This window comes from Aotus nancymaae, unplaced genomic scaffold (genome assembly GCF_030222135.1).
Source record: "Aotus nancymaae isolate 86718 unplaced genomic scaffold, 86718_ANA_hifiasm-v0.15.2.pri h1tg000040l, whole genome shotgun sequence".
NCBI lineage: Eukaryota > Metazoa > Chordata > Mammalia > Primates > Aotidae > Aotus > Aotus nancymaae.
Window position 1 is genome coordinate 510,452 of NW_026988454.1, and position 25,658 is coordinate 536,109.

Genomic DNA, 25,658 nt, shown 5'->3' on the forward strand with positions numbered 1-25,658 from the left:
GGGGAGGAGGAGGAGGAGGAGGAGGAATGGGGGAGGGAGAGGAGGGGAGAAGGGGAAGGAGGGGCAGGGGGAGGGGGAGGAGGTGAAATAGAAATAATAATAATTAGCCAGATGTGGTGGTGTGTGCTTGCAGGGCTGAGGTGGGAGAATCACCTGAGTCCAGGAGGTTGAGGTTGCAGTGAGCTTTCGTGGTACCTCTGTACTCTACCCTGGATGACAAAATGAGACCCTGTCCTGGTGGAAAAAAAAGATTGCCACAATGATGATGAAAGTGATATTAAAAACTGCATCAAGCACAAACTTAGCCAGTGATAAATGAGGATCAGACAGACCAATTAATAACTAAAGAGACAACTGATAAGGATGAGAACACAGACTCCTTACAAGAGAAAGATCTGATTTTCCAAGGACTGGAAGAGGTTCCAAGAAATACTGGTTCAAGTCCTGAACCCAAAGCGCTCTTCATAATCATATCACAGAAAGTCAGGAAAAACAGCCCAAGACTAAGTCTTTGTTTTGTCAATTAGTCCATATTTGAAGCAATAAGTGATAAATATGAGATAGACTTTATTTTTCAAACAAAGGTCTTCAAACGTTGCCATCATTTACTATAAAATCTGATTCTAGATGAGGGTCTCACTATGCCATCCAGGCTGGTCTCAAACTCCTGATTTTAAGTAGCCCTCTGAACTCAGCCTCTTGAGTATCTGGGACTATAGGTACATGCTACCAAGTCCAGCTTTGATCCTAGTTTTAAATGTGTTTATTTTAAGAGGCCTTTTACAGATTCTAAGTATCTTTAGATAACAGTACTCTGTTGTATTATTAACAATGTATTACAATAAAAACACTAGGTGAGGCAGTACAAAGGATCACTTTGGTTAGATTATTCAAGGAAAAGATGCCCAGAGACTATATGACCAGGTCAGGCCTAGAAAGAAAGAAAGAAAGAATTCTTTCTTTCTTTCTAGGCCTGACCTGGTCATATAGTCTCTGGGCAACTTTCAACAAGAAGCTGTTCCAGAAACTGTCAGAAAGATAGGCAGGAACAGCATGGTGAGGGCACAAGGTGTCTTACTACAGTCTCATGCAGGGAAAGAGAACTATTAATTTGAAAAAGCACTTTCAATGCTATGCCAAAAGTTTAAATTTTAAATGAGCAGTTTACCACTACCACCCTCCATAAAAATGACACCATAATGCTGACAATGATGATGATATTGACAGTACTACTGCTAAGAGTATTGACAAAGATTATCCAGGTAGTTATATACAGGATATGCTAAAATGAGGCTGTTAAAAACAGGGGGCTGTGAGATTGGCTAAAGAATTATTGTGTAATGGAAATAACAGTAATGCTAGTTATCAAAATACAGAAATAAAAATTTTAGATAATTATTTTATCAACTGAAAATATAAGAAAAGAAAACCAGGGTAACAAATCAGGGATAGAGCAGTAAGTCTGAATTCCCTCCATAAACCAAAATTACCCAATTTTTCTTGTTGCAAAATTTATACTAGGTGAAAATCCTTCTGAGTGCAACTTTTAGAGAACTAACATTAATGATTATGTATAAATCATAAAAGTAAAGCAAGAAGGAGGCTGAGCTATTCTAAAGCGCGTGTGAGTAAGCACTGAAGGTAAAGAAGGCACTGGGTCCTATTTTATCTTTAAGCATTTAAGATCTCTTCTGCCTTAGTGGTTTCATACACGTTTTTAAAGTGGCATGATCCTTTTTTATGTTTCCTACTGAATTCACACAAAGACTTGTAGTATATAAAAAGGATAAATGTGGGGCTTCCCTGGTGGCTGAAGCAGGTTTGGGGCTGGGGCTTTAGCCCACTAGGGCTGCGGTATGCAAATGTGCTGAGAGGATCCCAGGGCACAGAGAAGCATTTAAATGTTCAAGAGAAACAAGCTGCATCTGCTAGACACCAAAAGAACTGGTTCCAGTGGCTCCTGGACCACAGCAGACTGCACAGCGTCTCTTCTGCCAACGTCACACACATACATACAAAGCTGGGTTTCTGTAATACTGTAAGAAACAGGCAGCATGGACTGAAAACTAACGAGGACAAGAAGTGAAGGCTCCTGGGGTCTGAGGGAGCTCGGAAAGGCCCAAGAGGCACAAATGTCTCACCAGGGAGCAGCTGGGATTAAGAATGAAATGAAAGCTTTAGTTTTCCTATCATTTTATGTGTACTATTTTTTCAAGCATCTACCAAATTGCTCACCATTAAATATTTACTGACCTATCTGAATCTAACTACTTAATGAAACAGACTGTTACACATTTCCTTTCACTTAGTGGTACCATTATTAAACTATTACTGAGACACTAAGGGTTCTGTAACCCAAAAAAGACTGAACACCTGCATGCTAGGGCTTTACTCACATCTGAGGCACTAGTGAAAAACCAGCACTTTAAGCCTAAAGGTGTGGAAGGGTACCTGAGGGAGTGGGGAAGACACTGTTTCCTTCTTTTTTAACCATCTTTTTGTTTTCACCCCTTTTTTTCTTTAAAAAAAAATCAAAATCATCCAATTTTTAAATTTCAAATTCCTATCTTACATATCATTCAAAGACTTCACACTTGTTAGTATTCAACTAACCAAACAGCAGAGACTGAAAAGAAAAAAGGTGGAAGTGAGAGAGATTTTATTCTTCTTTATAACCTATTTACAAGGATTCTAAGGTAAAGGAAAAAATCAGCTTCAGAAAAATCATCCAAAATTGAGAACACCTTGTATTGTCAATTTTAGTTTTGGTATTAATGATGAAGGTAATATCCTCATAACCTTAAAAATAAAAAAAAAAGTAAACCAACAATAACAACAAAAATGGTCTGACTTACAACTACTGAGGAAAAAAGGATTTAGTCACACCTGAAAATCCCACACATTACAAACACTTTAGTCTACTTTTATATGCACAAAGCAAGCAGTATTTTTTAAGTTAAAAAACATTCAAAAAAGATCTGTGGATAGAACTTAAAAGAGGTACTCAAATTAGGTTTGTGATATACATAAATCCTTTATTTGCTGCACCAATTGTAATTTGTATTTTATTTAAACAGGTTACTCAACATTTCTAAAGCACCAACGAAAATTTTTTTCAATTCCTACATTTCTTTTTATTAATTTTTTTAGAGATAAGGTCTCTCTCTGTCACCCCAGGTGAAGTGCAGTGGCATGATCATAGCTCACTGCAGCCTCAAACTCCTGAGCTCAAGTGATCCTCCTGCCTCAGCCTACCAAGTAGCTGGGACTCGGTATCATGCCCAGCTAACTTATTTTTAAAATTTTTTTGTGGAGATGGGTCTAGCTATGTTGCCTCAAACAATCCTCCCATCTTGGCCTCACTAAGTGCTAGCATTACAGGCATAAGCCATGGCACTCACCCAAATTTCCATATTTCTTAATCAGTCCAACTTTAGTTGTAATTTGATATAGCTATATACGATATTTTCAGAAATTTCTAATGTTAACACAAGCAGAAATTACAAAATACATAAGGTTTCCCTAAGATACCCTAAATTATTCCCAAAGAATAATGAAAATGTATTGTTTCAGAAGGCAAAAATATTACAGCAGGATTGATGACTCATACCCATATAATATTTAACTGTTACAATTATAATATTATAATCTATACATAAGCCACATAAAACATTCTCAAAAAGCAGGTTGCATACCATACAATGTATGTGACACCTAGATATGCTGGATAAATGTAACGCTACTTTGGAGAAATAGGCATATGCAAAATTAATATATTCATTCTAACTTCCAACAGATGTATGTACCAGGAATTTATGAGAACAATTCTCAGACATAAAACAGTTTTCTCAGCCTGCCAACTTACTCTCCTACCCCTCAAAAAGAAAAGAAAGAGGGAGATGAGCAGTAAACCTGTGACAAGACCACAATGCCCCTGGGCAAGCCGTCTCTTCACAGATCAGGTCATGCCTCTACCAAACCCCACCTGTATACACTGACCTCCGCTGACGTGCACTTCATAGAGTGAATACTTGGGAGAGGACAGCATTCGCATATCAGGTCGAAATTTCTCTGCGAGCGTTTCGATTACATCTTGAGTGGTGGCAGTACTAGAGACCCGAATACATTTTGTTGCAAAGTTTCCAGCAGCTTTATCTTGAAAATAAAATCTCATCACTCCATGGAACTCCAAATCCTAAAAGAAAACAAAATGGTGCATTTTTGGAAAACAACACTCTGAAGAGATTAACTGTTTGTAATAATAAATGAGAAAGGCTGTTCATCACTTTTTAAAAAATGCTTCTTCATCATAAACATCTGAGACTAACTTAGAGAGATAGGTTTTTAGTCTTCAAGTTTCATTTCTGACTTTGAATAAGTTACTTACAATTTCTCTTTGCCTCACCTGTCTCATGTATGAAATAATGGCTGTCAGAAGATGATGTTATCAACAGCTAACATCTACTGAGTCCTCGGCAAGTGTTAGGCACACATGACATGCAGTATGTATAAGCTTGCAGCTCAACAGATACTATTATTTAACCCTATTTTAAGATCTGGTCGTCCAGATTCATAGAGTTGAGTTCAGTGCTCGAGCTGGTATGTGGCAGATCCAGAGTTAAAACCCAGATCCACTGGACTACAAAGTCCATGCCTGTACTGCCCCAAAGGTCCCTTTCCAGCTCCAAGAGTCGAAAGCCTAAATGAACAAACTCTTCTTAAAAAGCAAGAGGAAAATGTTAGTCCCAACCATTAATGTGAATAAATGAAAACTCTTAATTTTTGAATATGTTGGTACAAAATTGTGCATTTTGCTGCTATATTCAATGGCAAAAACTGCAATTACTTTTGCACTAACCTAATAATTGTAATTTTCTATATGAACTACCTGCCTATAATCAATGAATGCATTTTAGATTGGTCTCAAAATCTTACTTCTAGAGAAAAAGCATATTGGAATTCCAGCCAAAGGTATCCCCACCATAGGTATCATCTACTGCAATGAGGGCTGATGCTCACAACTGTGGCATGTCCTTTCCCAGTATTTCCTTGCACACAGAAAACGCCCAACTCCCAACACAAATTCCAAAGACTATTTCTAACTCCTAGGTCACTTTTACTATCTCAAGCAAGATTAAAGCCTCAGTTGTTCAACTAAAGTCATCCTTGGTTCTTCTTTCTCTCACCTTCCACATCTAATCCATCAAAATACATCCAGAATCCAACCAAAGTCCTGTTAAACTACGTCAGAACACATCATTCCTTGGCTTTACATTTTGCAATGGCTTTCAGTCTCTCAAAAGTCAAACCATTACTGCAGTCCTCAAAGCCCATCACACAGAACGAAGCCTTTTTTTACGTTTCCCCAGTCCACCAGCCTCTTTTTGACTAAAAAGTATCAACTAACAAATATTTGTTTGAAGAAAAATAGGAGAAATGGAATACAGGTTGAGAATCCCTTATTCAAAATGCTTAGGACCAGAACTATTTTGGATTTTGAGTATTTTCAGATTTTGGAATATTTGCATGATATACTTCAGCATCTCTGATCTGAGAATTGAAATCTGAAATGCTGCAATAGGCATTTCCTTTGAGTGTCATGTTGGCACTCAAAACGTTTCAGACTTTGGAGCATGTCATATTTCAGGTTTTCGAGTTAGAGACACTTAACCTGTATTAGAATGGGGTTAACAACTATATAAATTTATGAAAATCAAAACAAAAAAATAAGAGAGTAAGGCACATTTCCAGTCCTGGAACTTTACTGTGCTTGCTCAGAGTGTCTTGCTACCCACTATACCAGAAAACACAAAATAAATGAGCATGTATGTTCAAAAATGACACTGACCCACAGATTCTGGAGTAAAGGAGGGCCGTAGTTTTGGGTGCGACACCTGAAAAAGCTTAAAAGAGTTAACAAAATGGGAGCTACATGAGTAGGAGTCCTACTCGTCTCAGAAATTCTATCAACAGCCTCTTAGTCTGGTCTGAGTCAAGTAACAAAGCAAAGCTTTCAAACGTCTCCATCTCTATGTTAGTCTGGCAACCCTAAAACCTTTGTAACTAAAAATGCATGTGAAACACGCTCCTAAACTATAAACCTTTGAGTCTTAATTAACATTAATGACAGCTCAGGCTCACCACCTCTATGCCAGGTAGTGTGCTGACCATACCTATGCACTGTCTCCCCAGCTTTGCTTCACCTGCGTTCTCCCTACATCTGCTGGTTCTACCTCTCATTCAAGTATCTTCCACAACCCCCTTCCATGGGCTTCTAAATCAGCACTTTAGAAAACAAAAATTACTATACAAATTTAGTTATATAAATTTAAGATTGTATCATGAGAGCCATATTTTTATCCCAGGATTCCAATACTTTCACACTACCACCCTGAAAACCATCTTTATACTAAACCTAACAGTCTCAAAAACAATGACTGGCAAAACTAACCCCAGGCTTCTCGAAAAGCTCATGCTTATACAAGAAGTTAAACCAAAAAAGGAATTAATCTGCGTAGTACTCAATCATTTTGCTAACAAAATAGTTTTATATTAGTTGTGATTGTAATAAAATGGGATAGATGTACCAAAGGATGACAAGAAATATAAAACTATCAGTTTCCCTGAGAATTGTCAATAAATAATTCCAAATTACCAGATATTAAAGAACCAAAAGAAAAACAGAAGCATCGTCTGTGGCTGGCAAGGGTGTGAGGGAATGCCCATTAACATCAGCAACACAAATCAACTGATAAATTCATTCTGAATCCAGAATGAACTGATAAAGACAAACGGGGAAAAGAGGAGAACCCACTTCGTCACCCTCATAAAAATTCCTTACATATAAATCACTGCCCTTAATTGTAAAAAAGGAAACTGCAAACATAAAATCTTTATTACCAATGTGGCCCAGCTACTTTCCTTACAGAAAATGTTAAGAGATAAAAGAGAGAGAGAAAAAAAAGAAAGCCAAGGAGTAAGGAGATACTGGTGTCTTGATCAAGCAGTAGCATTCCTGTCTATAGAGAAGTAAGAGTATTCCTGGAAACAACGTTCCAGGTTCTACAAAGCCTAAACAAAGCCTAGGAAAACGTTTGACTTTATTTGCAGTACATAAATGTTAATAAATATTAATTTAGTTTGACATCACACAAGAATGTATTAATATCTGTTACCAGAATATTCCCTTAATAAATAGATTAACATTCTGCTCAATTATTCTGCCAATCACGTTTGGCTGGTGTGAGTAAGTCCACAGAATCTTAACAAAACTAGTAAAATGGATAAAATCAAGTTCCTAAACCTGAAAATTGGATATGAGGGAAGGGGAGGGGTGAAGAGGGGCAGGGAGGGGAAGGGAGAGGAGCAGAGGTCCAAAGAAGTGATGTACGCTGGCCACCATCACACAGCTTGCACGGCAGCAGGGCTGAGGTGCAGCCAGCATTAACTGGCCCCAGACCTGGACCTATATCATCATGCTCTGCTGGGAGTTTGACACTAATTATTTTTCTCTGATCATACAACAGGTACAAGAAATGTTCCAGAAGAAACGAATAAATGGCTAAGTAAGAAATCGTTAGTGACTTGAGACCATCACCTACCTAGACAGGCCTGGCACTCAAATACAAGAATTTTTACTGCTCACAAGGGACTCCAAGGCAGCTCACGCCCCACACAGTGCCTCATCAACCTCCTCTACCATGTCTAGACACCTGTATGCCCTACAGTGCAGTGAAAACATCTAGGCGGTTGCAGCAGGACATGAACAAGTTCACATTTCAACATTGCAGACACATCCTTGAGTGAATTATTTAAAGTCTATGTGAACTCAAACCTCTACACTTATAAATTGAAAACAACAAGCTTGTTTTGAGGATTAAACAAAATATATAAAGCAACTCATGCTACCTGACACACAGGGAAGTGCTCAACAATCAGAAGTTTTGTTTATAGTCTCTCCCACTAGGATACAGCTCTTCTGAGACAAGGAAACCTCTTTTATTCATTATTCTAGGTCCTCCCTCAGAATCCAGTACAATGCTCTGCATTAACAATAAAATCAAATTTGAGTCAAGATGCCCAATAACAAGATCCAATTCTGCTAGTTGTGGTTGTCTATTCTCAATTGATGAGAACTCTGGAAAGCAAAACTTAAATTTGTAATAAACTGCCATAAAGTCTCAAGGGCAGAATTAATGCTCTAATATGTTGCAGCCAAGCTAGTTATAATTTTACAAAGAAGGATTTCTTAAAAAAGAAAAAAAAGCACAGCTATAGGTTCTCAATACCTAAATGAAGAGCCTACTTGCAAGCAGTATGTTTTCAGAAAGAAGTTTCTGTTTAGAATAGGTAAGATGGTAACTGCCTATGATCACTTTATCAGTATAGTCAGCATACAATGGTCATCTCAGTATGTCTCAATAATTTAGTTCAAAGGGAAGGAAAAATACAATAATCACGTTTCCTTTTCTTAATGGTTATTTCTCCTTCCAGGAAAACAAATTTCTTTGGTAAATATTTACCTTGATATAAACTTTTCCCTGAGAAATATTATCACCAATGATTACTGAAACAGAAAAACTGATTGAGGTCAACTCCAAAACAAAATTCTTTTTATGCTTATTAAAAGAATATGATAATCCAAAACAACAAAGAAAGAAAGAGAAAGAGAAAGGAAAAGAAAGAAAGAAAGAAAGAAAGAAAGAAAGAAAGAAAGAAAGAAAGAAAGAAAGAAAGAAAAAAGAAAAGAAAAGAGAAAAAGAAAAGAAAAGAAAAGAAAGGAAGGAAGGAAGGAAAGAGAGAGAGAGGGGGGCAGGCAGGCAGGTAGGCAAGCAAGCTACACTGTAAAATTACTAAAGAGTCAATACAAGAAATAAAGATGGAGATTTTCTTTTAACTATCAGTATTTCATTAATAAAATTGACAATCAACTGGCTTTATTCTCCTAGCCAGCAGAAATTCTCCAGGGCAACCCTAAACCTCCTTTTGATAAAGCTAATCAGAATCATTCATTCTAAAACTGAAATAGGTCAACCATGCACAATTTACTTTTCTTCTATCTTTAGCCCTTACATGAAACCCATGTCCTAGCCTGTAGCAAAACAATGCTAACTTCAAACAGATCACCAATTCCTACTCCCCATAGAGGAAACTGATGGATTCTCCACTTTATTACACACACACAACGAATTTATTTCTTATGATGGTGTCTACAAAATATATCCAAAGGTTAAAAAAAATACCATTATGTCTTCATCACACACCAGTTATTAGCGCACAAAACAATCAATCTGGTGGCAATAGCCATTTGACCTACTTAACATTAAGGTGTTAACAGGATTTTGAAATCTTTTCTATGAACACTGTTTTTAAATACTAGTACTTCAAGAACACTATTTGAAATGAAATGCATTTCATTACCTAAAACTTTTACAAGACAAATAGTACTCCTGGAAACGTTTGAAAAAGAAAAAAGTAAAAAAAAAAAAAGAACAGTCATAAAATGTCTTCACCAGGCTAACATTCTTTCCACTGTATTCATTCCCAAGAAACCTTCTTTCTTGCCCTTTCCTCCCACTCTTCATTCCTATAAAGCTCCTAGAAAAATCCAGTTTTCTATTAGCACTAATTATGTTACCTTAGAATTTTCTGATCTTTCCAATCACAAAAGAATTTTCTAAAAAAAATTTAATGAATTTGCTTTGTCTTTAACCTCAGTTTCCTCATCTATAAAACAAGAATAGTAGCAGTATGGACTTCCACAGCGCACTATTATTCTGTGGCTGGGAATGTACACTGACATACAAGCAACTGAGAGTAACTTAGCAAACACAATCTGATTCTAGAAAAAGAGTCTATACCTTCACATGTGCATTGGTCTTCAAAATCAAATGACTTCATTAAATTTTTGTCTAAAAATAAAGGCATAAGCTTAACACATAGCAACGTTCCACTGTGTAATGTGAACCAACCACTGTACTGGAAGTATATCTTAATGCTTATTTACCAAATCTGAGAAAGACCAAGTTCACTGAAAGTGGGAAAAGGTCATCTTCTAAGCAAAGAACAAAACATTTCTATACTTTAAAAAAACAACAAAACAGAGAGAAAGCACACAATTGCACAGATCTCCCTTTTTATGAACTCTAACAAAAATCCATCCAGTACCCAAACACCTAAACGTTATAAATAAAACAAAATTCTCTGCCAGAAAACACAGCCTGCTGTGAAAACCAACAAGCCAACATACTTTTAAAATTGTCCCAGTTATAACTGCCAACATTATCTACTTAACAATCATCTGCTCACAGCAGCTACACATTTGTAAGCCATAACCCTGCCAACTTTCAAATCAAGTTAAATCAGTGCTTTGCTGCTAGACTTCACTGGAATTAGAAATCTACCCAAACTCTTAGTCAGCATTAAAGAAAGGGGATCAAAATGTGAAGGTTTTCCCTACAGTACTCTTTAAATTTTTAAACTATTTTTTAATAACTACCCACACAGACACACACTGAGAATTTGAAAGATGATCAATTAAAAAACATTTTAAACCCACATGACAAAAGAGCAATTATCACATCTGTGATTAGGATGTTTACAATTCAATCATACTCTTTAAATACATTTGTACACATGTACATAACAAAGAACCCTAAAGCCAACTATCTAATCTAGAGGTATAACTGATTTTGCCACATACTGTTTGGACATCTAGTGAAGGCTATGGCTAGTCAAAGGACTACATTAAAACACAACTGAAATATTTGTAAAACCTATGATGTAGTAATATAAGTGCTTCTTTATTAACATATTACGAAGATCTAGAGTGGGTTCAAGTTCATACAACTTGGATTTCGAAATAATATGAGTATAAATTCACCAGTGAAGAAAATGTTATATTATCATCTGAGGTTAATAAAAACGTATTTATTCAAAATACAGATGTAATCCTCTTCTCATCCAAGTTCAAAGACTCCATGAATCATACTCACAGACTTCAACTTAAGAACCCCCTGAAAAAAATCCAGTGACAGGGAACCCACTATCCAGCCAAGCAATACATTCTTTCTTGGTACAGATAATTAGCTAGAAAGTCCTGCCTTTTATTTAAAGCAAAATCTTTCTCACACATTTTGACCAACTGGGCCTAGTTTTACTCACTGGTACCATTTAGACCTATATTCAAACCATGACTTCTCATTTTTCAAAAATGAATGGTCATGAAAATCCATGAAATGGATTAGGGCATAAGATTTCTATCAGGTACAATGCACTCAGGGGTAAGAAAACAGGGAAAATACTGTCTCACAAAATTTTAAATTCAGTTATTCCTATGTACATCCTGGGCGGCAAGGTAAAATACAATTATTTTCTTACCATGGGTCACAGTTAAACCCATTTAGATTGAGAAAGGGGTTTCTCAACCTCAGCACTACTAACATTCGGGGCTGAATCATTGTTTCTTATGGGGGCTCTCCTGTGCATTCCAAGAATTGCGAGTGTCCTGGCCTCTATGCAGAAGGTGCCAGTAGCATCACACCCTCTGATGCAATAACCAAAAATGTCTCCAGACAGTTTTATATGGCCCCTGGGGGAACAAAATTGTTCCAGGTGAAAACCATGGATTTAGAACAAGTCTGGAACATCTTCAGAATGACATTCTAATTCTAGTTCCTTCAACTGTTCTTCTGTGACATAATTTCAAATCCACACCCTGTATAATCACTTCTCCTCTCAACACCTTCATGTTCCAACCTCCTAGCCTAAAATAATTTTCAGACTTGATCACAGAATGCCAGATGTGGTCTGACCAGCAGCAAGTACACTAATTCTACATACGATACCTGTAATTAATGCAGCTGAAGATTAAACCAGCTCTTTAGTGACCACATAATATTGTTGATTCACAAGAGTTTCCAGTAGAATTAAAATACCCAAGTCGTTTTCAAGTTAGTTTACCAAATAACAATTATCCAACTTGGCAATAATCTGTTAAACAACAGTCTTTGAGTACAACTAATGAACTGGTTTCTAATTAATCTAATTATTTTAGATCCAGTCCTTAAACACAATAACCTGGTGAAAGACATTTTTGAAGACCTTGATACAGTCCAGATACATTATGACTAATGCACTTCCCTGATCTACACACCTGGTAACCCTCTCTCACGCTCTCTAATATCAATTATCCCCACCCCCATCCTATCTCTTGCTCCTCTTTCTCTCTCACAGGAAATGACAACACTGTATTTAGTAAGCCCTGTTGGTTCCTACAAATGGAACTACACAGCTTTTAAGCCTCAAGACAGTTTCCTCTTCCATGTTACCATAATCATAGCAAACATTTCCATGAATAGCTACGTTCAGTTTTTTACAGTGAGTAGAAATAACTAGGTTAACATTGCTTTTAAACTTTTTACTGTGTAATAAACATCTTTCTTACAAAGTAACACTTTGAAAATTATACATTAAAATATATAAATATATGCCACCATATGTGAAAACAAAACCATGCACAATTTTACAAATATGTATAAAAGCTAATAAATAGTCCCTTGTATGGACCCAACTTCTCTTAAACATAAAACAGGCTTAATAAATATATTTGGTTAAACTACTACTTGATATATGACATTGAAACAGTCCATTTTGACAAACTAGCTAAAAGTTTCTGTTTTAGTCTTGTTTGTTATTAGGCCTCAGTTATCTCTTCTATAAAAATGGAGATAATAATACCAACTTCTCCATGTCACAGTGAAGAATTAAATGAGACAGTATGCACAAAGGATCTAGCACACTATAGTAGATACTACATATTTAATCAGTATTGTTACTTTTTTCACTGGATACATGGCCATCCAGTGACCTATAGTTCTTTCTACAAAAGTTAATTACCCAATTTCTAGCTAAATACTATAGTAAATTAGAGTAAGACTTAATTGCCAATTTAATAGTACCTAAGAGTGTGTGCACATGAAAAATTATACTTGACTTTTCTAGTTCAAAGCCTTCCAACCATAATGTGTATAGTAGTTCCCCATTACCTGTAGGGAATATGTTCCAAGACCCCCACTGGATGTCTGCTATGGCAACAAGTACAAAGCTCTATATATACTATGTTTTTTCCCTATACATACATAGCTATAATAAAGTTTAATTTGTAAATTAGGAACAGTAACAGATTAACAACAACAATAATAAATTAGAACAGTTAAAACAGTATGTCAACATCACTCCTCTTGCATTTTGTGGCCCCTAAGTAAAATAAGCGTTACTTGAATATGAGAACTGTGACAGCACGACAGTCATTCCTATAAATGAGACGGCTATAAGTGACTAACAGGCAGGCAGCATATACAGCATGGAGATGATGGACAAAGGGATGATTCACATAGCGGGTGGAACACAGCTAGACAGCAAGAGATTTCATCACACTATTTAAACTGTCACGCAATTCAAAACTTATCAGTTGTTTATTTTTGGATTTTCCATTTAGTATGTTCTGACCACAGTTGATCCTGGCTAACTGTAACCTTGGAAAGTGAACCAGTGGACAGGTGGGACTACTGTACTATGAGTTATCATTTCTCTCAGAAAAGTAATGATGCATCACAAGTGAGCACAATTTGCTTAAAGCAGAAGTTGACCCTAAAAGTGTTGTATTATCCACTACAATCCTGAGAAGTCCCCAGACAGGGGCTTAAATAAAATAGTACATGCCCTTGTCTAAATATTCAGGTCACTATTTGGTGTAGCTAAGTGGCCACTGGAGTCTAAAATCCCTAATGTCATTCCAGCTCTGAGAAAAATCAACTACAATTGTTAAAGGTATAAGCTATATTCCTTCTGTCTAGAATAAAGCAGGCTCTTCTAGTACTCTCAAAGTCAATGAATGCCAGCTAAGGTGGAAATCCTCATTTTAAATTAAATAAGAAAGCTAACTGGACCTGACTGAACTGCAAGAATAAGTTCAATTCACAAAGATTTAACTTTTAGTCACTAATCCAAGAGTGGGTTCTGGGAACTCACTTGCTTTTTTCACTAAGCAATATGGCCAGATTTATTACTTCATTTTGTAGGTCAAACTTATCTTTTGATACATAATTTTCAAAACTTTTTTTAAGAAAGAAGACATTTGCCAACATTATTATTTGGTATTCCTGGAGGCAGGAGACAACTTGGCTCATTTCAACAAGTAGTTCATCTGTCCAATTAACTAGATCAGTACGGTCAAGGACATGGAAAACAATTTATCACACTTGTATTCATTTTCATGACAGTTTTAAAAAAATTAATCGATGACTTCCATGTCACTTCAAACACTTAAGTAAACTAGAATAACTACCTTGAAAACTGTGTCAACTAAATTCAATTTCAACATAAAATTATAGTTATCAAGGACATGAACACAAATGTGAAGTCAAATTATACTGAATATTATTAAACAGTTTGTTTTTCAAAATAGGATTTATCTTGTAATATTACAAAATCTTAGCTTATTCTGAAAAAAAAAATCAAGTTACACATTTAATTTGTAAATTTTAGAAACAAGTAACTAAAAATACAGAGGTTTTTGTTGCATTTTTCTTTTTTTCCTGGAACCAAACAAGCTAATTTTAAAGATTTTATTTCCTATGAGGAAAATAAGAAATCCAAGGCAATCCAGGAAAAGAATTATAAATATGAAAGGTCAGCCTACTAGATGTTTAAAAAAATTATAAAATCTCTAAAATACCACCTTGACATAAATGAAAGAAAAAGTCTAGACCTTTAGGTGGGTCTCAAATCAGTGTGGAAAAGATGAACTTCTTCATAAATGTGTTGGAACAAACAGACAGCAAAGAGAAAACTGGATCCATACAGCACGCTGTACATTAAGATAAATTTCAAATGGTCAAGGGATACAAAAAAGAAACAACATGAAAAAATGGATAAATTCCGTGAAAACTTAGAAGTAAGGAAAAGCTTCCGAACCATGACTTGAAATCCAAAATCAATTAAAGAAATGTCAGTAAGTTTGACTATATAAAACTTTGACATTACAAAAAATTCAGAAAGCACACAACAGGTAAAGTACCAAGACAACACACTGGAGAAAAAAAAAAATTCCAACTTGTATCACAGAAAAAAAATAATCTCTTTAATAGATACAGAGTTTCTAAAATTTGTGAAGAACCAATAACCAAGAGAAAAATGGGCACCCAAAAAAACCTTCAGGCAGTATACAAAGTGATGAATCTGCCCTTAAATATACAAAAAGATGAACAACCTCAGTCACAATAAAACAACTTTAAAATAGACAATATTAATAGTAAGATACCATTTTTCAACACCAAACTGGCAAAATGTCTAAGGTTTGAAAAGTCTTTTTGTGGGGCTGAAGGAAAAACAAAAAGTATATACCCAAGGTGCAGAATGTGGCAACATTTGGTAAAATTAGACATGCATGTACATTTTGAAACCACAATTCTACTTCTGTGGACCTATATGAAAGATACACTAGCAAAAAATGTGAAATGCCTAAAGCAAAAGGCTATTCACTGTGGCAATGTTTATAAAAGCAAATGTCTGAAAATGATCCAGCAGTGGGGAAGTGGTTGAACAAATTCTCAAGTGGAATAAAACAATGCCATTAAGAGTTATCATGAAACTCTTTACACCCTGATATGGCATGATGCATAAGATATATAGTTAAGTGAAAAAAGCACAAAGCACAACAGCGTGTGTCACAAGCATCTACTATATGAAAAGGCAGGAAACAAACACAACATGTACTCGGTTATATCTTCAAAAAGAAGCCTTCTTTGCATGGACAAACCAAAATATAATCAAGATGGAAGCAAATCTTTTCTAAATGTACTTTATTACACAGTTTCAACTCTAGAACCATGTAACTATTTAACAAAAGAGGCAATCACTGAAAACATAAAACAAACTGAAATGAATGAGTCTTAACTCTGTATCAAGCTGGTCATATTAGCATACAGAAAAAAGTTTTTTTTTTGGAGCAATTTTAGAAAACAGCTTTTGACTTTAAATTGCCAGAGACTATTCTATAGACAAATATCTGCAAAGAATTTTGCAAATTTTTTTTAAATTCCCATTCAGAAATCATGTTGTTCGTAATATTGGCAATATGTTGTTAATACTAACTATATGATACAATAAAGCCAACAAGTAGTTGTGTTTATATACAGACAAAGTTTTCAATGTAAGAGAAAAGATATACAAAAATAAATAAATAACGTGAAAGCCATATAAAGCCAATCTGAACTGGAAACATCAATACAAACACACAGATTTTTCTCCCTACAAAATACAAATATCTCCTTGTTTTTCCCACTGAAAAGGCCCAGAAGCAAACAACAATCTATAAAAATGAACATCTCTAGCACCTAGACTATAGTCTCTTAAATACCACTAAAAGAAACCACAGCTACTTGGAGAAATGGCTTAATCCAGGTCAGAAAACATACAAGATGAATTTGAGACATCTTATTATGCTGGAAAACAAGGAAGATCCCAAAGACTAACTCAGGTCTAAAGAACCCTCTAGCCAACAAAAAACTGCAGCTGGACAAATTTGGACAATCTGACTGGACAGTCATTATTCCTGAATTCCAGCAGGAATAATGACTGCAAGTGACTGAAATACAGAATACATAAAAATCCACCAATTCATTATACCAAAGAAAAGTGAGAATGCCACAAAAACAAAATCAGTATCAGCACTGAAGGTAACCAGAGCAACCAACTCCTTACTCTGGAAAATAAGCAATACAAGAGGTCAGAATTTATGTCTACATATCTTTTAAGAATTCCAGCCAATAAATGTAAAGAGAAATGATGGAATTAGAAAAATGCCATTTTGAAGCCACTAACTGATTTAGACAAAGATCTTGGAAACAGTGATAAGGAACTTGACAGTAGAGGGGCTGTCACAACTTGACCTTCTAATGTGATTCAATATAAAACATACAGCACTGCTTATAAAGCCTTGTCAAATAGCTGGACCTGAATCCACTCAAGCCTTTAAAGCTAGAGAAACAAGTCAAACCACCACCACCCTGAAAAAGACAAAGGCAAGTCTAGAATAGAGATGTTCTTCAGAAAAAGAAGCCCAACATTTTCAAAGTCTATGGGATGTAAACACCCTAGATTAAAAGAGATGTAGGAGAAGTAAATATAATGTGTGGCCCTTGTTTGGATCTCAATTCAAATAAATTGACTGCAAAACGACATTCTTTTTTTTTTTGAAAAATTTTTTTTTTATTAAAGACAGGGTTTCACCACGTTGGTCAGGCTGGTCTTGAACTCCCGACCTCAGGTGATCCACCCACCTTGGCCTCCAAAGTGCTTGGATTACAGGTGTGAGCCACCACACCCAGCCCAAAACCATATTCTTGAGGGATATAGGGAAATATCAGTATAGACCAAATAACAGATAATAACAAGGAATTATGGGTACTTTTGTTAATGAGATTAATGCATTATGGTTAAATTTTTTTTAGATGCACAGTGAAGCAGGGAAGAAATAACATGACAGGTTTTAGGATTTGCTTTAAAAAAAAAATGTGCACCTAAAAATAAGAAAATGAATTAAGAAACACAAATTGAAAATTGTGAAGTCTAGGGAATGAGTTTCATTTGCGTTTGAAAATTTTCATCCTAAAAAAAGTTTAATACGAAAATAAATCAGTTATAATTACAAACTATTGTTAAGTGCAAAATAAAATAAACCTATTTTTAAAAAGATGCTCTACAAAAACTCAAGAACTTTGATTCTATAAATGGATAATGGATTATTTATTTAACATCAGAAGTCAAACAGCTTCTTACACTGAACAAGCAGCAAGTGTGTCATACAAAAAGAAAGTGAGGCAGAGCCTTGGAAACAGCCAGACATTGGTTAAAATTCCAGTTTATTTTACTTTCACTTAATACCTACATGGCTCTGTGCAAGACACTTGAGTTCTCTCAAGTTCCCTGTCTAGAAAGTGGAGGGGCTACTATTTCATAGGGTTTTGTGGTTACTAAGTGATCCACACTATATAAAGGAACCTGCCACAAATAAGGGATTTGATAAATGCTACTTCCTGTCTGCAAATTCTCAAGTGTTTACACTTACACAAGAACTAGTTTAAAAGGTTGTGTGTGCACAGAGGCAAACACTACACACACTGAGACCTACTGGAGGGTGGAAGGTAGAAGGAGAAAGAAGATCAGAAAAATATACCTAATGGATACTAGGCTTAATACCTGGATGGTAAAATAACTGGTACAACAAACCCCTATGACATATATTTACCTATGTAACAAACCTACACACCCTCCACACATACCCCTGAACTAAAATAAAAGTTAAAAAAAGGTGTGTGTTTGTGTATATGTGTGTGTATAAAAAATCCTATCTCTGGCAAAACTAAATACAAAAGCAAAAAATAATAGAGTATATATTAAAGATCTGCATTATGCAAAAAATGAAAACAAACTTTGTAGAAAAAACAGAATGGCACTATATACATTTGAAATTCTATTGTTGAAATTAGCTGGGCGTGGTGGGGGGGCACCTGTAATCCCAGTTACTCAGGAGGCTGAGGCAGAAGAATCACTCGAATGCAGGAGGCAGAGGTTGCAATGAACTGAGATTACGCCACTGCACTCCAGCTGTGGGAGACAGAGTAAGACTTTCTCTCTCTCTCTCTCTCTCTCTCTCTCTCACACACAGACACACACACACACACACACACACACCTATTGTTGAAATACAATTTCTGAGAGTTGAAATCATTTCCAATTATGTAACTGATCTACCCAAATCAACCTATATATAAAATTACACAATGTCTTGGTGTTTACAGAAAATAGCCATGTTCCTAAATTCAGCCTCAAAACTGTAATAATGAAAGAAAACCCAAGAAAACATTTTATAATCTTCATCTTGAACTTGCAACTAAGATTATTCTTTAAGTATGTGAAATAATAAGGCTCTAAATTTGAACGATGAAGATAATGTACCATACAAATTATATATACAAACATTGGTAGACCTTCATTTACTTGCATTTACAGTGAGTTTCACACCAAAGTAAACACTCGAACTATGGCAAGTGATTCAAAGAAACTTCCTACAATCAAAGTGCTTCCATCTACCTTTTTACAGTACACTAAAAACTGAATTCACAGCACTTGACCTACTCCAATTAAATAAAAAATCTTAAAGCAACTTACCCAAACTTAAAATATCTTCAAAGTACTGCATTAGGAAACAAACACAAGTACATTTTAAAACACAGGCAGTTTCTTCAAGCCACCACTATCTTAAGACCATTCACATTTCACAAAAAAACATATACAAGAGATAGGGTTGGGACAGACGTGGAAAGAACAAATGAGAAACAAAATAATTTTGAGGTAGAGTGAGTAACACGACTATTACTGCGCCTCATAGCTGGAATTTTACAAACTAAAACAGTATGTTGTTCTGGTTCAAGTACTTGACATTTTCTCCCTGGTATCATAAGCAATCTTGAACTGCATATTTGGTGCCAACCGGTACCTCCTGCCTACCCTTCCAGTTTCACTCTTTGCATTACCCAATGACTACAGCACATTGGAATGTCACTTAGTACCAGGCATGAGAAAAACAAAAAGGTAAGCTGTGTAAAATAGCCTAGGGACTTCTGAAAGGAGGTCAAGCTGTTTAGGAGAGGATTCTTACCAATAGTAACTTAAAAAAAAGGAACGCAGAATCTCTACAGGCAAAAGTGAAACTGATGAAACTAGCTCAATTAAGTTTTCTTAATTCTCTTTGTAAAAGAGAATTATGGTGAAAAGGACCAATTAATGAAGCAGATTCTCATTTAATGTTATGGGAACATTCTGTTCACTAGAATAATATTCTTAACTCTTGTTTTTGAGAATCTTCTATGCTGTTAAATAAATATCCTAGGCTAACACAAGACACATGTAGACTTCTGAAAAGTACATTCTGGAATAAATTCTTTAGGTAAGTAACAATACCAATAGACATAAACTCAAAGACAGGGATACAAAGTATGATGAGAATATGGTAAGATGTGTAAAATTCCATGAAACCACAACCTCAAAATCAGTGATTCTGTTTTTATAAAGTTACACTGTTCATGAAATCTCATACAAGAGTACTTTTGAAGAAAATATTATAATTTCTAGCTACGATTGCATACAAAATAAGAAATAGCAACAAACAAGAATGCAGAGTCAACCTAGAACATACAATACTAAACTCAGACATGTTGCTGGAAATCTCTCCTCCCTAACAAATTACATTAAATGATGTAAGGAATAAACATACAAAATTAAGGGAAGAAAAAAACACACAAATAGCAATGATGACAATGTACTACAAATACCAAGAGCAGCAATGCCTGCCTTATGCTAGACATTGTGCCAAGTACTTTCTATGCATTATTAACTTCAATTTTCACAACAACCCCATAAAGTAGGTATTATTACTGTCAAGTAACTTGACCATGTCCACAGTGCTAATACCAGTGGGCCAGAATTCATACTCTGGCAATTTTGAAACAAGTCATACTTTTAACAATTATGTGGCACTACCTTTCTTCCTGCTGTATAAAAGTAAGGGTGGAACAAACTCAGGTTCCAGCAATACAGCAGACTAAACAATCGGTAACCACTACACTATACAATAAAGAGTACAAAATGAACATTCTGTTCAATATACAGCTGAGTCTATAAACTAGAGAAATCTAATTAAAGGGAAGTAAAGGCTAGATAAACATAAGAAAACATGCTCGCTCACTGAAATCAGGGTAACAAATTGAAATTAGTATTTCAAATACTTTAGCATATCAAAAAATCTGAAAATACTGAGGAGGCTGAAAACTGAAGTATGAAATATAAACTGGTATAACCATTTCAATGATCAATTTTGCAGGACCTAATAAATTTAAATCTAAAAATTCCACTTCTAGATATTAATCCTACACATGTTTCATCAGAACAGAAGGAAAGAAATAGGAACACGGGTGTTCATGAAATCTACATTTGCAACAGTAGAGAAGTATATACAATGTATTAATCTCTGGATAGGGATGAAGATAGACTACAATTTATCTGGACAATAGAATGCTGCAAAGCAGTTAAATAAACTCTACTAATGTGAAGTTTCATGTCAGTAGTTTTCTTGGGGGAGGAAGAAAGGGAGAAGAAAAACCCTTTTGCTATGTCTGTAGCTCTTAATTGCTTAAACTTTTTGGATGCTATTTAACTAAAAGAAATGTAAATAACAGTAATACATCTTTTGCTGATGTGAGAGTCAAATAAAATAAGAGACTGGCTGTAACGGTTGAATCACTGTTAGGCATGCAACACGTTGTCAAAGAAATGTGACCATAATAGTTAGGAATAAACTCAAGCCAAGGTATTCAAAAAGCTTGCCATTTAGGGAGGAGCTCTTGTTTCACCAAGGTCCCACTCCCACAATTTCACATAGGGTAAATCAAGAAAGACTTCTGGGATACTGGAGCAAAGCCTAATTGTAGGGAAAGAACATATCAAGCCCAGGGAACAAGTGCTAAGAGCCCAGGCAGAATCCTGGTTGGCAGAACTGACAAACAGCAAGGAGACCCCTTGTGGCTAGAGCAGAATGAGAAAGCGAAAAAACGGTATTAGACTTAGGGGAAAGGTCATCACACTAGGGTTTGTAGGCCAAGGTACATTTTCAGTGATTAAAAAAAAATAGGGGAGTCTGAACAGAACCATTACATTATTTAACTTAAGGTTTAGAAGTGTTTATCTGTGTAGGAAACAGACTCTAAGTAGGCAAAGGCAGACAATGGAAATAAATCAGTCAAGACTAAGTAAGATGTTACTGAACAGCCCAGGTGGGAGATGAAGTTAGCTTGGATTAGTTCAGCAGTAAGATGCAGAGATGTTGAGAAGTAGTTAAATTATAAAAATATTTTGAAAGTAGAGCTAACAGAATCTGCTGCTAAGATTAGATATGATCATGGTCTGACAGAAAGAAAGGAATCCAGGAGAATGCCAGGCTGTGGACATGAGTAACTGGTAAAGTGAGCTGCTGTTCACTGAGACTTAGGAGAGGGCTGAAGGAGAAGCAGAGGAGAGCGTGGTGGTGGGAAACCCGAGTTCAGTTTTGGACAGGCTCTCTTTGTGATACCCAGGGTGCACCTAAGTAGAGATACCCAGTGAGGGACTGGCTATACAGTGCTGAAGTTCAGAACCATGGCCAAGCTTGGAGACGTAAATTTGGGATATATGAGCACTTAAAACCACAAGAATGAAAGATTTCACCTAGGGAATAAGTGGAGAAAAGAAGAGGTATTAGTATCAAACCCTGAGGTCAGGGCAACAGGCCAGTTCTGAAGACCAAGTGAAGGAAGAATCTGATGAAAGATGTCATCAACTGCTGCTGCACCAGAAGATAAAAACATGACTGGATTTGGCAGCATCAAAGTCATTGGTAACTTTGAGGACGGTGGTTTTTGTGAATTTAAGGGTTGTCCCCCTTCAAGTAAAAAGCAAATGAAAAGAGTTCTAAAATTTAACTTTCATCTTTAAAATTAAACAACTTAAACTGACAGAGTATAGACATACTATTTTCTTATTGTATAGTTGACAGGTTTGTATCAATCAAATAACTAAACTGGCAAAGCAATAATATATTATTGAATGTCTTAATGCAGATCCAGTTAAATTATGTTAGACAATATTTGATTTCTACTAACTCAGAGCTTTGTGACTTTTCTAATAGATTAACTCCCCTCAGAATGCCATTTACTAGACATCCCATACTCCACTCTTCCCCCAAATCACATAGAAGATTTTCTAAGATACACAGAAAACAAAACACTTGGGTTTTTTTAAAAATACTAAACATCTTTTTTCATTCTTTCAATTATTTTCTTTACTGTGATGTTTGTGGAAATAAACTGAAAAAAAGGCAATTGGCAAATATACATCAAAACAAATAAAAAGTGAATGAGAACTTTTAAGCAACCAGACAAGCTTAACTATTTACAACTATCAATAAGGCTAATTTCTACAAAGCTCGTGACTTAAGTTTGAACTTTTAAAGGTTCATGCACTGGTTTTGGGGAGTTTTGTTTGTCTATGTTCATTTATCCCAAAACAAGAAAAATACACCCATATCGTTCATTTTGAGAATCCTCTCAATGGCACGAAAGTAAAATTAATTTAGCATTTTTGTAGTCACATTAAAAATTAGGGACTTAAAACATCCAAACTAGTCAACATTAAGATCTCATAACAACAAGATCTCATTAACAAACCTATATCTAAGGCTTCTTCTGATACCATGCAGTCTAGTGATAGAGTTTTAGAGTTTAATAGATTTGGGCATCATTTAAGAAAAAACAAGACTACCCAAGCTCTGATAAACTGGTACTCACTAAATGTAAAAAGAATGGGGTCCAAGCTATCAGCTGTAACTGAAACTAAGTGATATGGTTTGGCTGTGAGCTCCACTGAAATCTCATCTGGAATTGTCATCCCCAAATGTGAAGGGAAGGAACTGATAGGATCACCCGTGCTGTTCTTATGAGAGTGAGTGGAGCTCTGAATGGTTTTATAAGCATCTGGCATTTCCCCTGCTTGCACTCACTTCTCTCCTGCCACCTTGTGAACAAGGTGCCTGCTTCTCCTTCGCCTTCCACCATGACTGAAAGTTTCCTGAGGTTTCCCCAGCCATATGGAACTGTGAGTCAATTAAACTTTCCTTTATAAATTACCCAGTCTTGGGTATTTCTTTATAGCAGTGTAAAAATGGACTAATACACTAAGATATTTCGGGTTTTAAAAAATTAAGTGCTCATTCAGTCTTTTTAGTTAAATTTCAAGTCCCCTAAAAATAAGAAAACAAAGCAATAAGAAATATTCATTTAGGCCAGGCACGGTGGCTCCTGTAATCTCAGCACTTTGGGAGGTTCAGAAGGGCGAATCACCTGAGGTCAGGAGTTCAAAACCAGCCTGACCAACATGGAGAAACCCCATCTCTACTAAAAATACAAAAAAAAAAAAATGAGCAGGGTGTTGTGGCATCTGCCTGTAATCCCAGCTACTAGGGAGACTGAGGCAGGAGAATCACTTGAACCCGGGAGGCGGAGGTTGCAGTGAGCCGAGATGCACCACTGCACTCCTGTCTGGGCAACAAAAGCAAATCTCTATCTCAAAAAAAAAAAAGAGAAATATTCATTCAATAGCAAATGTATCATAAAATAGAAGACCAAAATGACTGACTAGGAAAAACTAGTTATAAACACAGTAAAACGTCAATGTGTTTATTTTGAAAAAATTTTCCATAAAAATTGACAAGAATAAATTTCTTGACAGAAAAACAGGCACTTCGCATAGAAAGAAAATAATAAGAAACATTCATGAAAGATGCCACATGAAAGATACCCAGCTTGTGCACAGGCTCATGCCTTGATCTCAGGATTGTGGCCCCATAGTTAATTGCAGGGCTTTTTTAAATTGACAGAATGAGTAGAACATCAAGAATCCAGGAATACAATACAGACTGTCCTGAGAGATGAGCAAAATGGAGTCAACTAAGGGAGATAAGGAAAGAATCGCTCCAGAAAGAGGCTAGTATCACTACCAAGAAAAAAAAAGCTGGGGGGGGTGGGGGGGTGGGGTGGTAAAGCCTTTCTTTTATGGTCCCACAGTGGGTAACTGGTTTTGGTAATCAAGAAATCAAGGCTATCAAGAAAAGCAATTCTAGTAGTGTTTTCAGGCTAGAAGCAAGAAAGGCAAGGGTTAGATGAGTCAGGAGCAGAGGAGCAAAGAGAGAATTCTTTCAGGAAGTTGCAGTAGAAATGCTTGTTGAATGAATGATGAGACAAAACAGGGAGACAACTTACAAAACTAGCAAAGTTTTTTTTTTTTAAATTAAAAAACAAAACTGGAGTGCCTTTTTAACAGAACAAAAAAGCCCAAAGGTGAGTGAATGGAAGGTAGGAAGAAAGGACAGAGAGGAAGGTAAGAGAGGAAGGAACAAAAGGGCAGCTGCAAAGTCCTAGAGGAATGAGATCTCAAAAGAAGAAAGGCATTGGTGAGAATTTAGAGGGCTCTTGAAGTAATAGATATAGTTATAAAAATGTTTCCAGTAGTATTTAAAAAAAAAGAAAATTGGTAACATAAACTGAAACCCTCTAACTGATACATTACAGACATCACAGATGATCAAAGAATGGAATCTTGACACAATGCTGGGAAAGGGGGAATTTAAGAGGATACTGAAAAAACTTTAAACCAAGATCATGGAGGAGAAAGTTTAGGAGGTGACACTTTCTAAACTTTCCTCTCCTGATCTGACATCAATGTACAGTATTTTTTTTTTCCTGTATTCGACTTCTATGCCTGTTCCCTTCCAGTATACTTAGCCAGCTCCCTTCCCCAGCCCTTGAGATATTTTGTTCTCAGGCTTTTTGTCCTAGATTCTTGTCTCTCTTCACACAACTTTTTCCTTGTAGTCTCCTCTATGCCTTGGCTACCTGCTACCTACCACAATTACACTGAATCCCCTGGCCCCCTTCCTCTTAACTGCCTATGTAGGATGCCTCTGAGAAATCCACAAGCACCTCAAATTTGGTATATCTCAAAGAGAA

The 25,658-nt window shown here is 35.9% G+C and overlaps 1 protein-coding gene across 13 annotated transcripts in view; it reads right to left on the bottom strand.

Moving 5' to 3' along the window:
* Positions 1 to 25,658, bottom strand: part of AFDN (afadin, adherens junction formation factor) — a 143,523-nt gene that overhangs the window by 105,449 nt on the left and 12,416 nt on the right. For all 13 annotated transcript variants that reach the window (XM_021670688.2, XM_064360460.1, XM_064360454.1 and 10 more), the window contains exon 2: positions 4,000 to 4,195. In XM_021670688.2, coding sequence (XP_021526363.1) covers positions 4,000 to 4,195 — 196 coding nt within the window. The remainder of the gene's footprint in view (positions 1 to 3,999; positions 4,196 to 25,658) is intronic.